Source organism: Lepidochelys kempii, chromosome 4, assembly GCF_965140265.1.
Source record: "Lepidochelys kempii isolate rLepKem1 chromosome 4, rLepKem1.hap2, whole genome shotgun sequence".
Lineage (NCBI taxonomy): Eukaryota > Metazoa > Chordata > Testudines > Cheloniidae > Lepidochelys > Lepidochelys kempii.
In genome coordinates this window covers 51,153,576-51,168,287 of record NC_133259.1, presented here as the reverse complement: position 1 = coordinate 51,168,287, position 14,712 = coordinate 51,153,576, and the positions used below count along the sequence as shown (strand labels likewise).

At 38.5% G+C, this 14,712-nt stretch overlaps 1 protein-coding gene across 4 annotated transcripts in view; it reads left to right on the top strand.

Moving 5' to 3' along the window:
* CLGN (calmegin) overlaps window positions 1–14,712 on the top strand; it is an 88,298-nt gene that overhangs the window by 41,258 nt on the left and 32,328 nt on the right. For all 4 annotated transcript variants that reach the window (XM_073341182.1, XM_073341180.1, XM_073341181.1 and 1 more), the window contains 4 exons: window positions 3,754–3,895; window positions 5,600–5,681; window positions 10,690–10,882; window positions 13,976–14,165. In XM_073341182.1, coding sequence (XP_073197283.1) covers window positions 3,754–3,895; window positions 5,600–5,681; window positions 10,690–10,882; window positions 13,976–14,165 — 607 coding nt within the window. The remainder of the gene's footprint in view (window positions 1–3,753; window positions 3,896–5,599; window positions 5,682–10,689; window positions 10,883–13,975; window positions 14,166–14,712) is intronic.

Sequence of the window (14,712 nt, the reverse complement as noted above, 5' to 3'; positions counted from 1 at the left end):
TCTTTTTTGTAACTTAAGGTTTTGCCTAGAGGGGTTCTCTATGTTTTTAAAGCTAATTACCCTGTAAGATATCTACCATCCTGATTTTACAGGGGGGATTTCTTTATTTCTATTTACTTCTATTTTTTATTAAGTCTTCTTGTAAAACACTGAATGCTTTTTCATTGTTCTCAGATCCAAGGGTTTGGGTCTGTGGTCACCTATGCAAATTGGTGAGGCTTTTTATCCAACATTTCCCAGGAAAGGGGGGGTGCAAGTGTTGGGAGGATTGTTCATTGTTCTTAAGATCCAAGGGTCTGGGTCTGTAGTCACCTAGGCAAATTGGTGAGGCTTTTTACCAAACCTTGTCCAGGAAGTGGGGTGCAAGGTTTTGGGAAGTATTTTGGGGGGAAGGACGCGTCCAAACAGCTCTTCCCCAGTAACCAGTATTAGTTTGGTGGTGGTAGCGGTCAGTCCAAGGATAACGGGTGTAATATTTTGTACCTTGGGGAAGTTTTGACCTAAGCTGGTAAAGATAAGCTTAGGAGGTTTTTCATGCAGGTCCCCACATCTGTACCCTAGAGTTCAGAGTGGGGGAGGAACCTTGACACCATTATACAAGGCATTAGCATGGACTTCATTTGGAATGCTGTGTGCAGTTCTGGTCTCCCATGTTTAAGAAAGGTGGATTCAAACTGGAACAGATGCAGAGAAGGGCTAGTAGGATGATCAGAGGAATGGAAAACCTACCTTATGAGAGGAGACTCCATGATCTTGGTTTGTTTAAGCCTAACCAAAAAGGCTTAGGCGAGATATGATTGCTTCTCTATAAATACATCCGAAGGATAAATAACAGGGAGTCAGAGGAGTTATTTAAGTTAAGGGCCAGTGTGGACACATGAACAAATGGATGAAAACTGGCCATCAACAAGTTTAGGCTTGAAATTTGGTTTCTAACCATCAAAGAAATGAAGTTCTGGAACAGCCTTCTAAGGGGAGCAGTGGGGGCAAAAAACGTAACTGGCTTCAAGACTGAGCTTGATAAGTTTATGGAGGGGATGCTATGATGAGATTGCCTACAATGGCATATAGTCAGTCTGTGACTTCTAGCAGCAAATATCTCCAATGGCCAGTAATGGGACACTAGATGCGGAGGGCTCTATGTTACTACAGAGAATTCTTTCCCAGGTGTCTGGCCGGTGGGTCTTGCCCATATGCTCAGGGTGTAATTGATCGCCATGTTTGGGCAATTCCTTTGTTTCCTGTCCACATCCATTTGGCTGCCATTTTGAGGTGGAGTTTCAGGGTTCATAAACAAAGTGTTTTTTTAAAAGGGGGTGCATTAATATTCCTACCTGATCTCCCTTCCCCTTCGTAAGTGGGTTCTGACTCTTGACTAGCCTGGGTTGGATTTGGCTGACTCTCTCTGAGGGTCTGAATCCCCTTAATGAGCCATTCATTGTTGGGTTGCTTTCCTCCAGGGCTCAAGGGGAGTCCACCATCACTCATGAGTTGGTGGTGGGGTCCCTACTCATTATGGCATCCACCTCCAAATAGTAGCTGAAATCCAGGCAGGCATGAGGGGCCAGATCCAGATTTTCTGGTAGCCTTTGCGTTTAGGTAGGATTGCCACTTCTTTCTCCTTAGCCCAGCATTGTTGCTTGTCCCTTTTATATCCTAGCTTTTGCATGTCTTTGCAACATCCAAATAAGCATCTTTATTCCTATGGTAATTCTGAAGTTGTGCTTGCAGTGTCCCTTCTCTGCGCAAGCTGAGAAAGTCCAGGAATTCTTTCCTAGTTCAGGCTGTAGGACAAGGCTTGCCTGAACTTCTCTTAGCTGCACTTTAACATGCTGGGGATTTTGAAGGTGGGAGAAGAGGGGGATGGGCTTGTGGTCACTGTGACCCTGGGCAGTAGTGTTCAAAACTGGGACCAGAGTGGGCACTGTCATGGGGACAAGGCATTCTGGGATTGTTGATTGAGTATTATGAATTGTCTACATAGGCATCCTACCAGCGGAACAGTGCTGGTACAGGACTTATGTCATTCAGGGAGTTGGTTTAGCTTGACCACTGTAAATTCAGGGTTTTCCCAACAGGACGTCAAATTGTGTGTGGATGCACACACAGATGTGCCAACTAAGGGAAGTTTTAATGGTACAGTTGTACTGTAGAGCAGACCTTTGTCTTTCCCCTTGTCTGATGATATCATCTGTCTAGCAAGATACTTAGCTGCACAATTTTGAGAAGTTGTTTTTGCTTAGCACTTTTTTTAAGGCCATGTTTTCAGATTAGATGTGATCATATTTGGATAGGCTTCTCTTTCTGCCTCCTGTGCAGTTGGAACTGATTGGAAGATTAGGAGAGCAAAATTTAAACTCAAGAAGTGTCATTCAGTGACTAATAGGGGAGCTGGTTTGCATTCTATCTTGCTACTGTTGCCCTTAAGGGTAGGACAACAAAATAGCCTTAAATATGAGAGTGAAAGAATGCTTTCAGTCTCGCACTAAAAAGATTAGGATCCTGTGAGATTAGAAGAAGAAAAATAAGGTTAAAGAACTTTTAATTTCAGGATTTTATAAATCATAAAACAGCAAGAAAGGGTACTGACCTAGTTTAAAAAAACAACAACTTGTGAAGGTAATTTTTTATTGGTGTTTGTAGATCTACATAGGCCCAAAACGTTGTTTATAAGCAAGAATTTATGAATGCATCTCTTGAATCTTCATCTACTGCTTGTAAGGCTGAAATAGATTTTGTAGCAGAGTTCTGAAAAATGTGAATAGTAATTTGAACATTGTATTTAAGTATTCAAGACAACAGCATTAATAGAAACTTGAATAATGTGACAGAGATCAGAATTGTACTCTTGTCTTGCATTTGTGTAATATTGCAATTAATCGGAAGTTGATGAGTATGCACGTTTGTGCAAAACAATGCTTCAGATTTGTGGGTTTACATCCTTATTGATTTAGTTGACTGAAGAGAATAATTGTATGTTAAAAATGTGTGTGGTTTCTTGTTCAGTATCCTCTTTTGCGAGTGGATTTTTTGGAGAATATTATTTTTCTCCTGCTTTGGTTTCCCTTAGTGGTTTTTCATCAGAAAATTGTTTTATAGATATAACTAAGTTGTCAGTATTTTATTTATATCCTTTTCTGTAGTTATGGAACTGTTTTTGACAGCAGTTTTTAAAATGTATACTTTTAAAAAAGAAAGAAAAGAAAAGCTGTTCTGGTGTTGCTCTGTACGACTGACTTGAAGTAGTAGTTTTCCAATGGGCTCTATTTCCTGAAAAAATATACCTTAATTTTTCAGTGAGCTGTTAGAAAAATGTGAACTGTGCATGTGTAACATGATCATTTATCTTGTGTCAACTGTGATCTGGAGCAGTCAAATTTTGGGGGAAATTATTCCAGGTTTATACTGCTGTTTAAAAAAAAATATTCAGAGTTGTATCATTAGTAATAAACTGGATGTTTGTTTTACTCTATAGTTATCTAACTTCTAACTTCGGCATTGAGTGTCAGGATTTGCTCCTAGTAATTGCTTGTGCAGTAACACTGAGTATCTGCAATAGCGGTTGGTATCAGGAAATCTCAAATGCAGTCACAAGTTATTTTCTGATTTTTTTTTAAACCACATTGTAAATAATAACACAGCTAAGGTAATCTGTCTGCTAGCTCCTAGCAGCTCTCTTAATTTCTTTTCAAGATAGCAGTAATTTCTTGCCTTTATCTTGCTGTTTTTCAAACTTGTGTTTCTTTGTTTTAGGAAGATGGGAAGTAGAAGAGCTTAAAGAAAACACAGTGCCTGGAGACAAAGGATTAGTTTTAAAGTCAATAGCAAGGCATCATGCAATATCAGCTATGTTAACAAAGCCATTTATTTTTGATACTAAGCCTTTGATTGTTCAGTAAGTTGCTCTTCAGATTTGTATTTAATTACTCTTCTAACTTTGAAAGATCATGAAAAAGTAATATGTTTTGTATTATTCTGATTTCCATTCCAACATCAATTGCCTTGCACAAATTTTCCAAAACCACAAATATGAAGGCATTAATAAATTATTATAAATGTAATGTTTTATCTTTTAAGGTTTTCAAACCCAAACTAAAGTTATATTTTAGTGCTCATATGTTAAAAATAGATGAAATGATGTTTTAAACCTTTTGTCTGAATACTTAGTCAGGGATTCAAGATTCCATAAAATGGATATAAAAGACTGCCATTTAAATGTCAATGTCTTTGCAACTGAGCTTCCAAATTACATGGAATGTGAGAGAATTTCAGGTGGCTACGAATATAATGATGTTTAAATACATTTTTGAAATTTGTAAGTCAGTGGAAATTGACTTACAGGTAATTCAGAAGAAACTCTGAGATGGCTGCTCTTGGTAAATCTAGACTATGATGTAGGTAGGCACAAACATAGTACAAAACTTGGCCATGCAACTCAGTCAAAGTGAAGTAGTGAGTGGCCTCTGTATTTCTGCAAATGCTGCCCAGAAACTTTTCTTTGTAGAGATTGCTACTATGTTGAACTGTAACTTTTTTTTTTTTTTTTTAGATTTACACTGTTACATTTTGCATAACTGTTGCCTTACTTTGCAATAGCAATAAAATATTTCAGGCAGTTTTGTAAAAATGTTTGGGTGTAGTGATTAATATTAAAATACAAATGCTTATACACAATCTTGGACATGGATTCAAAGTTAAACTGTAGGTCAAAGTGATCTGTGATAGGATACAGAGGGACCTAGACAAATTAGAGGATTGCGCCAAAAGAAATCTGATGAGGTTCAATAAGGATAAGTGCAGGGTCCTGCACTTAGGACGGAAGAACCCAATGCACAGCTACAGACTAGGGACCGAATGGCTAGGCAGCAGTTCTGCGGAAAAGGACCTAGGGGTGACAGTGGACGAGAAGCTGGATATGAGTCAGCCATTGTTGCCAAGAAGGCCAATGGCATTTTGGGATGTATAAGTAGGGGCATAGCGAGCAGATCGAGGGAAGTGATCGTTCCCCTCTATTCGACATTTGTGAGGCCTCATCTGGAGTACTGTGTCCAGTTTTGGGCCCCACACTACAAGAAGGATGTGGATAAATTGGAGAGAGTCCAGTGAAGGGCAATAAAAATGATTAGGGGTCTGGAACACATGACTTATGAGGAGAGGCTGAGGGAACTGGGATTGTTTAGTCTGCAGAAGAGAAGAATGAGGGGGGATTTGATAGCTGCTTTCAACTACCTGAGAGGTGGTTCCAGAGAGGATGGTTCTAGACTATTCTCAGTGGTGGAAGAGGACAGGACAAGGAGTAATGGTCTCAAGTTGCAGTGGGGGAGGTTTAGGTTGGATATTAGGAAAAACTTTTTCACTAGGAGGGTGGTGAAACACTGGAATGCGTTGCTTAGGGAGGTGGTAGAATCTCCTTCCTTAGAAGTTTTTAAGGTCAGGCTTGACAAAGCCCTGGCTGGGATGATTTAATTGGGGATTGGTCCTGCTTTGAGCAGGGGGTTGGACTGGATGACCTCCTGAGGTCCCTTCCAACCCTGATATTCTATGATCTTTAATTACTCCAAGGTATCAGCAATATGCTCTTTGATTCCCTTTTACACAGGTATGAAGTGAATTTTCAAGATGGCATTGATTGTGGCGGTGCATATGTTAAACTTCTGTCCAGTTCCAATGATTTGGATTTGGTATGTCCTTTATGTAACATTTGATAATTATTCTTCTGTTTAGGGGAATGTGACTCAGGGCATGATTATTCATTCATGAATATCCAAAATGCTCAGCAAATGCAGGAATCAGGCCCAAAGTTTACTTAGATGGATGAAAAGTCTGAAATAGAAATTTGTATTTTTTCTAATCTGAATATAGTTTGTATAAAATCTTATATATACATAAAGCCTTCAGAGTTTGTTAGCCTCTGCTTACAAGCATCTGTTATATGTTGAATACAAGAAATATCTTAACAATAATTAATTTCCATTATTTTTAAAGCAAAAATTTTAGCCTACTATAAAAAAAGTGGTTTAAAAAAAAAAACCTATAAGGGTCTGAATCACTGAAGAACACATAATTCATTCACTCTGATTCGTTAAATTTTCATTGGAATTGCGAATATCTAGGATCAAGGGCATGATGTTATATAATGTAGACTGTATACTACCAATAGTCAACGTGCAGAACTCAAGTGATGTCAACTATTCTTTCTTAAAATCTAAATAAAGTGACAATTCATATATGGTAAGGGTAGAGGGGACCATTCTGATCAGCCAGTCAGATCTAATTCAATAATACAGGCCATAGAACCTCAACCAGTAATTCCTGCATCAAGCCATAACTTCTGTTTGAGTTATAGCATATCATTTAAAAAGATATTCAGTCTTGATCTAGAGACTTCAAGTGATAGAGAATCCACCATGTCATTAGGTAAGTTCCAATTGTTAATTCACACAAATTTTTAACAATAATTTATAACCTATTTATAGTGTAAATTTGTCTAGATTCCAGCTTCCGGCCAATGGATGTCATTATGCCTTTTTTCCCCTGCTATCTTAAAGGGTTATCTACTGTTGGAAATCTTTCTTTTGTAGATACTTGTAAACTGTGAACAAGTCACTTCTTAACCTTCTCTTTGATAAACAGATTGAGCTTCTTAAGTCTCTCACTGTAAGGGATAGTTTTCAGACCTCAGATCATTCTTGTAGCTCTTAATAAGATTGATATCCATGTAGTTTGGATCTATGAGAGTTATTACTCAAGGGTACTGTCAAGGTTCCTCCCCCACTCTGAACTCTAGGGTACAGATGTGGGGACCTGCATGAAAAAAACCTCCTAAGCTTATCTTTACCAGCTTAGGTCAAAACTTCCCCAAGGTACAAAATATTCCCCCCGTTGTCCTTGGACTGGCCGCTACCACCACCAAACTAATACTGGTTACTGGGGAAGAGCTGTTTGGACGCGTCTTTCCCCCCAAAATACTTCCCAAAACCTTGCACCCCACTTCCTGGACAAGGTTTGGTAAAAAGCCTCACCAATTTGCCTAGGTGACTACAGACCCAGACCCTTGGATCTTAGGAACAATGAACAATCCTCCCAACACTTGCACCCCCCTTTCCTGGGAAATGTTGGATAAAAAGCCTCACCAATTTGCATAGGTGACCACAGACCCAAACCCTTGGATCTGAGAACAATGAAAAAGCATTCAGTTTTTTTACAAGAAGACTTTTAAAAAAAAAAATAGAAGTAAATAGAAATAAAGAAATCCCCCCTGTAAAATCAGGATGGTAGATATCTTACAGGGTAATTAGATTCAAAAACATAGAGAACCCCTCTAGGCAAAACCTTAAGTTACAAAAAAGATACACAGACAGAAATAGTTATTCTATTCAGCACAATTCTTTTCTCAGCCATTTAAAGAAATCATAATCTAACACATACCTAGCTAGATTACTTACTAAAAGTTCTAAGCTCCATTCCTGGTCTATCCCTGGCAGAAACCAGCATACAGACAGACACAGACCCTTTGTTTCTCTCCCTCCTCCCAGCTTTTGAAAGTATCTTGTCTCCTCATTGGTCATTTTGGTCAGGTGCCAGCGAGGTTACCTTTAGCTTCTTAACCCTTTACAGGTGAGAGGAGCTTTCCCCTGGCCAGGAGGGATTTCAAAGGGGTTTACCCTTCCCTTTATATTTATGACAGGTACAAAGAAAGATTATTCTGAAATCTTTTAAACCATCAAAAAAGGATGCTAAATTAGTTTAGAAGACATGTTCATGTCCCACAATTTAAACTTTTGGTAGACTTTCAGAGGCCCCAAATTGTTTGATTGTGGAATTGAGGACAATACCAAAGTCTCAGAAATAGATCTCCCTTTCCATCTGGTCCTCTACCATTTTGTTTTCCTCCCATAGAAGCAGGCAATTTTAAGTGAACACACATACATGAATGTCTATCCTTTCCAGAGACTACAGCTGAATTTTTCTATATGAACTTTTTCAAATACTAAAAGTGGAAATTATAATAGGATTCACTTTCTTTCCCTTCTTAGGAATCCAGTACCAGTCTTCACCATAAGACAGTTACACGCACAGACAATTGAGAATTTCAAATTCCTTTTTATGAATAACGCTCCAAAGATAAACCATTACAGCACAGCAGTTTGAATGAACTCTAGCTAGACTAACATCACTAACTAGAGATTTTTTATTTTTTCCTTTAAAATGAAGAGTATAACCCAGGTCTTCCTCCCCACCTCAAAAATGTAGATAGATCTAGATATAAAATACCTTATGAAATAAATACAGGGATTGGGACTTCTGACAATCGGAGATCTTCTACTTTCACGTAGGCTTTACCCAATCCCTTTAGTGGGTATTATATAGACAAATAAAACATTTAATTGTACTACACAATCAGTTGTTTCAGCATCCACATTACTGAGCACATACACAACTTTAAATAAGAAAGATGAAAAAAAATCTGTACAGTTACTGTAGCTGTCAATCTCTCACACTGTCTTTGGTTCAGTGATGTTGTATACCCCCGAAGACATTTGACCTCCAGTCTGTGGTTGATCCTTTATGGTGTTTTCCCAGTCTCAATCCCATCGAGTTCTATAAAATTACAAAAAACTATATGGAGATCCAACCCAAAGATCAGTCTGGGTTACCCCTGGCTACTCATCTTCTCCCTTCAGGACTGGGCTGCATCTGAGTCCTGGGTCCCTGTAGATCAAAATGCCCACTTCAAATTCCTTTTCTTTCTTTCTTCCCTCCCTCCCCTTTTCCCCTGCTCAAATTCACCAAAACAGAGGATGGACAATTAGCTGTAACTCTTCTCTGCTAAATATTAGGCCATTGCCCCAGTCTCTCCAGTGCAAATTGGGCAGGGGTGTTATTCACGGTGCTTTACAGTCTATAAGAGATCTGGAAGCCTGAAGAAATTACTGGGTGTGAAGTGTGTTGAACCAGTTGTGAAATGTCAGAGGTTAAAGATGGAATCCCTTTGCTGCATTTTGGCAGGTGCTGCTAGTTGTTACTTTACATTGCAGTAACACCCAGAGTCTTCAGTCAGGTTTGGGGTCCTATAGTAGTGCTAGGTGCTGAAGAAACGTGAATTAAGGAAGCCCCTGCCTCCCCCAAAGAGATTAGTATGAAGAGTGATGTGACGTGACAAGCAGGTGTAAACACAGTGTAGGGGTGGTATGGGAAGAGAAGAGCTTGTAAGCACCATTATAGTTGTTTCTTTTAAACAAGAGAATTGAATAAGAGATTAACGAATCATTAGTTGTTAGACAGTTTTCCCCTTGAAGTCAGTGTAGAAATAAATTTTACAGGATTTGAGGGAGGACAAAGTGATAGCTATATGAATGTATCTGGGGATATGTCCCACACATAAGCAGTATCCTAGAAGAAGATGCAAAGGTGCTGTGGAAGAAGTACATAAGCAAGTGATAGAGGCTGCCATTATTGGTGGAACAAAGGGAGTGGGAAGAAGTTAGATAAGAGATTGACCAAGTAGGGAGGAGCTAAATTATGAAGGTCCTTGAAAGTAAGAACCAGAAGTTTGTGTTTGATACAATGGAGGGACTCAGTGTGTGAGAATTGTGACATGATTGAAGTGGTATACTGGGAAGGTTATTTTGGCAGCAGCATTTTTAATGCACTGGGCAATGGCTCCTTTAGAGCCCTGTCACATTCAGTGAACTCTTGAAAGACATAGGGTCTCCCAAATTTTTTAGCACGATTTCACATAGCTGTATTATACATGCACGCCTGTTAGAACAGTTAGAACTGTTAGAACAGTCAGGAAATAATTTGCTCTCCCCATCAATAGTGGAAAATGGCATCATGTTCACAAAGTATGATTTTTAAACTTCGGCAAATCTAAATTGTGGATTTTTCATTTCGCCCTCAAAAACTGCTGCATTATGTTTGTTCACTTACAGAAAGTCACCTCCTGACAGAGACCAGACTATCAAATTTATCTTTCAGAAATAAATTTTCTAGAAATTATAAGTGGCTGAAAAAGGAGCTTAAAAACCTTAACTATTGCTATGTTTTCCAAATATAAAAATTCCCATAAACAATTAAAATAGCGAAAGATCTTAACAACGTAAGGTAGTATGGAGATGCCCCTGTGAGGAAAATAAATCATTTTTTTTTGTTTTGGTATTTAGTATCAACTACTCACAAATGTAGAGCAGCAGGACAGTGATAAAGAAAAATAGTAGATGGTGACATACTGTCTGGTTTTTTTTTAACGTATTAACATTTAAATTGCACATCAACTATTTCCCTTCAATTTTTTTTACAGGGCACAATACTTGTAGAAATAAGTACAGCTGCTGTTTTATTTTTATGGTGAGCATTTTCATTTTAATATAGTGTCCACGGAAGTTGCTCTTCCACCTTTCGGGCATGATCCTGTGAGTTGCTGAATGACTCCTTGTGAGGTGCTGAGAATCCTTTATGGCTGGTCATTTGGGTGGAAACAGCACTCAGCAGCTCTCAAGAAGTGCAGAACATCTTATAGGACTGAGCCTATAACCGTTGGGTGCTGGAACTGACATTTCGTTGCATGAAATATATCACAATAGGATTATTAGCAGGCTAAAGACCACCAGCAGCAAGGAGTAGAGGTACACAAGTTATTTAATTAACTGTACTGCATAACCAATACTAACATTTTTGCTTCTACAGGAATACTTTTTTGACAAAACACCTTACACAATTATGTTTGGACCAGATAAATGTGGAGAAGATTACAAACTGCATTTTATCTTCAGACATAAGAATCTTAAAACTGGAGATTATGAGGAAAAACATGCTAAGCGTCCTGATGTAGACCTAAAAAAATTTTATTCGGACAAGAGGACACATCTGTATACTCTGGGTATCCTTTAATTCTTAATGTTGCACTTAAAAAGGAAACGTTAGAAAACAGGGTCCCCCTGCACTGAAGACTTACAAATGAGCCTGTTTTCTGTCTATATACAGTAGTTTTGTTCATTGCTATGGATATTTGTGTATTGTGTGTATCTTAAATAAATGGCTTTGAAATTCTGTTGCTTAAGATTCACTTGAGGGGGAAAAAATTAAAAATTGGCCATATCCAACTATTAACATTAAAGTACGCTATTATTTACACTTGCAGTAAGCAGTGATGTAGTACGCTATCAGTACTACATCATTGACTACAGCAACTAGTGTAAATAATCTGTTGTCGTTGTTAGATTTGTAGGAAGAATAGAGGCCTCTGCTCCAGGTGCCCTGTCATATATTACGAAAACAAAATTAGATCACCTGCAGAACACCAAATTTCCCTCTCGTCCACAAAACTGATTTCTCTCAAAAGTCCACCTCTCCATAAGTGTGCATAAATCAATGACTTGCAGCACTCGTTGAAAGCAAATAAATTGGGGCTATTTCAGACAAAAATAAGGAAGCCTGTTCCACAACTGAAGAACATTCTATTCCCAGTCATTTCTTTTAAAAGAAGGAGCCAGCTCTAGTATCTCTGCTGATCACAACTGCAGCAGTGTGGCATACAGAAAGATAGTTTCTCCAATAGCAAGATCTCAACCCATTTGGGCTTTACAGATGAAAACCGTCATTTTAAATTCAGCAATCTGTACAGATCATGGGGCACCAGAGGTACGTACTGCCACCAAGAAGCACCGCTACATAGGTAGGCTGCTGCATTCTGCACTGGTTTCTTTCCAGACTGATCAAAAGGGAAGCACCGTGCTGAGCACATTGCAATAGTCCAGTCTTTGGGGCCATAGATTAATTTAGAGAACTAGATTAGAGGTGGCAGCAACAAGGGCTTATTTTGTCTTTTCCCCCAGTGTTCCAAAAGATGAGATTTGAAACATCTTTCTGATTATGGAGATTGAATCCTTGAAACAGTTAATGGCTGCTTGGTGTACCTAAAACTACTACTTTAAAAAAAAAATCAAGTATTTCTGATAAGTCTGTAACAATTGAATGTTTTAAATTAACATAATCACTCCTAAATTTGACACTAGTTTTGGGTTACTGTGTGTAACATGAGATTCCCTTTATTACCTAATATGTCCCATCTACCTCCAATTCTATGATCCTTTGATAAATGGGAAAATATTGGCAGTGATACTGCTAGATGCTGGAAAAATGCATCTCAGACAAGTTGGAAAGAAGGGGGCAACAGGAGTCAAGCTTTGGGGGGAATGGTCAGAGTCTGTGCCTGCTAGAGAACCCGTCTCTCCATAATTTGGAAACAAAAATTCCTGACTCTTGTTCTTGTCATTCTTCTGCTGTCTAGAGATACCTGTGCACCCGGCTATCCCCCTCTAGTGCTGGTCTATGCAGAGAATGACAAACTGCTGTTGCTATCACTTATTCCATTAGCTCAAGTGGCAAAAGTCTTTGTGATAGATCTAAAGGTTCCAATCCTGCTGATGGTGTCAGAATGATGATGCATGATGGAATTTCTGCTGCGTGATGGAATTTGTTTTTCCAGTTTACTGTCTTTAAAACGTATGAAATCACACACACCTATGTTAAAGGAATATCATTAAGGTTGCAAATTCAAGCACTCCCGTTAGGAAATGCCAGAATTAAGGCTTCCTGTGCGACATTAATTTGCCCTCTTTGTGCTTATGCATGATGAAGCAGTCTTTCATTCATGAACACACACTGTTTTTTCCAGAGGACCCCTACTTCACTCAGTGCACAGGATGAACCTGCTCTGAGGATGAATCAGAGATGTGTAGTAAATAGAAGCCGTTGTGTATCGGACTATGGCTTCATTTGTTGCTGAAGTTGGAAGGTGTTTAGTGAATGAGGCAGGTAATTGTAGGAAGGGAAAGGACAACCTCATGGCTAAGAAAGTTGAATGCTGCCCTAGAGAACTGAATTCTCCTCCTGCCTCTGCCATAGAGTTCCTATGTGATGCTAGGTCAAGTCACTTAAACTTTCCACAAGTGGGCAGTAATTGTGTTCTTTTCAATTTCTGAGTGCCTGACTTGAGATCCTGAGACCTGATTTGCAGAAGCGCTGAGCATTCACTTCTGCAACGAAGTCAGTGGAACCAGTCTTTCAATGTACAGAGTGCTATATAATGCTAAGTACCCTGAAAAATCAAGAATACTTTTTATCCTAATTGCTGCGTCCGTTTCCCAACTGTAAAATGGGGATAATAATACCCCTTATCTCATAGAGGTGTGGTGAAAATAAACGTACTAATATTTGTGAAGTACTCAGGTAAAATTGTGATGAGTGCAAAGAAAAGCCCGTGATTAAATTAATAATATTTTATTCGGAGGTTTGAACAGTATGCAGTAAATAAGGCATGGGGCCACACATTGAACAATGAAGAGAAAACAAAATATCGAATAGCTTCTCATCACGTGGGCACCATTCATTCTGTGTACTGAATGAGATAGGACCTGTGGGGAAAAAACAGTACATGATTGTGTTATTAAAGACAGTTTCATAATTCATACACAAAATAGGACCAAATTAAGGTTGCACAGACCATCTTCATTCTGGCATTTCCTAATTTTTGAGTGCTTGACTTTGCAACCTTTAATGTTCTTTTAACATTTTTTTTGCATGCAATTATAATATAAATTGTGCATAACAGAAAAGCGGTATGCTTTTGGTAAAAGGCCAGAACCGATACACTGCTTTGTCTACCTAGCACTTCACTAATGCAGTATTTTGACTTAATTCCATAGTACAAATTGAATATAAGTTGCCTGGTTTGTAAAACAAAGAAATGGAAACCCTAAGATGGCTGCTGAGCGGGAAACTGGTGGGGTTATTATGCATAAGTGGCAAAAAATATGCTGCTTAATGACACACACACACACACATTTAAATTTTTTCCAAAGTCTTTCAGGAAAGCAGATTTAACCTTGCATATTTGTTTATTACATATGAGTCTGTGTGTCTGCATGCACATACACAATTTTAAAAATACATTTATTTTCTTGCAATTTAGTGCTGAAACCAGATGACACATTTGAAATGTTAATTGACCAATCAGTTGTCAGCAAAGGAAACCTTCTGGAAGATATGGTTCCTCCTGTGAACCCTCCGAAAGAAATAGAAGATCCCAATGATAAGAAGCCAGATGACTGGGATGAGAGAGCAAAGATCCCTGACCCTAATGCTGTCAAACCAGATGATTGGTGAGAAAATATATTTTATTTATACAGGCTATATAGTATGAAAGCTATTCGTTTTTGGTGGTTTGACTTCTAATTCTATGGTGTTGACACTTAGACTATACTCTTCTGCTGGAAATTGGAGTAATATTTGAGTCCATATGTGCATCAATTAAAGGGACACTGGTAACTTAAAAAATCACATTTGTCTCTGAATAGATTGTACCCACTGTTGTTGCAGGTAACACCTATAGGTACAATAAATGAAATATTAATAGGAACATTTTTTTTGGTTTTACTTTATGCATCTGACAGCACTTTTGTGTAGTCCATTTCCCTCTTTCTACTGTATAGTTAGTTTTTCCATGACTGGCGCTTTCACATAGCAACAAGGAAAAGAAAACCATTTTTAAAATAGGTATGTGTCACTGTAAACCACAAGTTGGCAGTGGTAATTTGGGAGCAGGTATATTACCTGAAACTACTTAACTTGGTTTTGCAGATTTTCAAAGGCACAAAGGGGAGCTGGGTGCCTAACACCCTTTTGTGCCTTTGAAAATCATTTATTTTG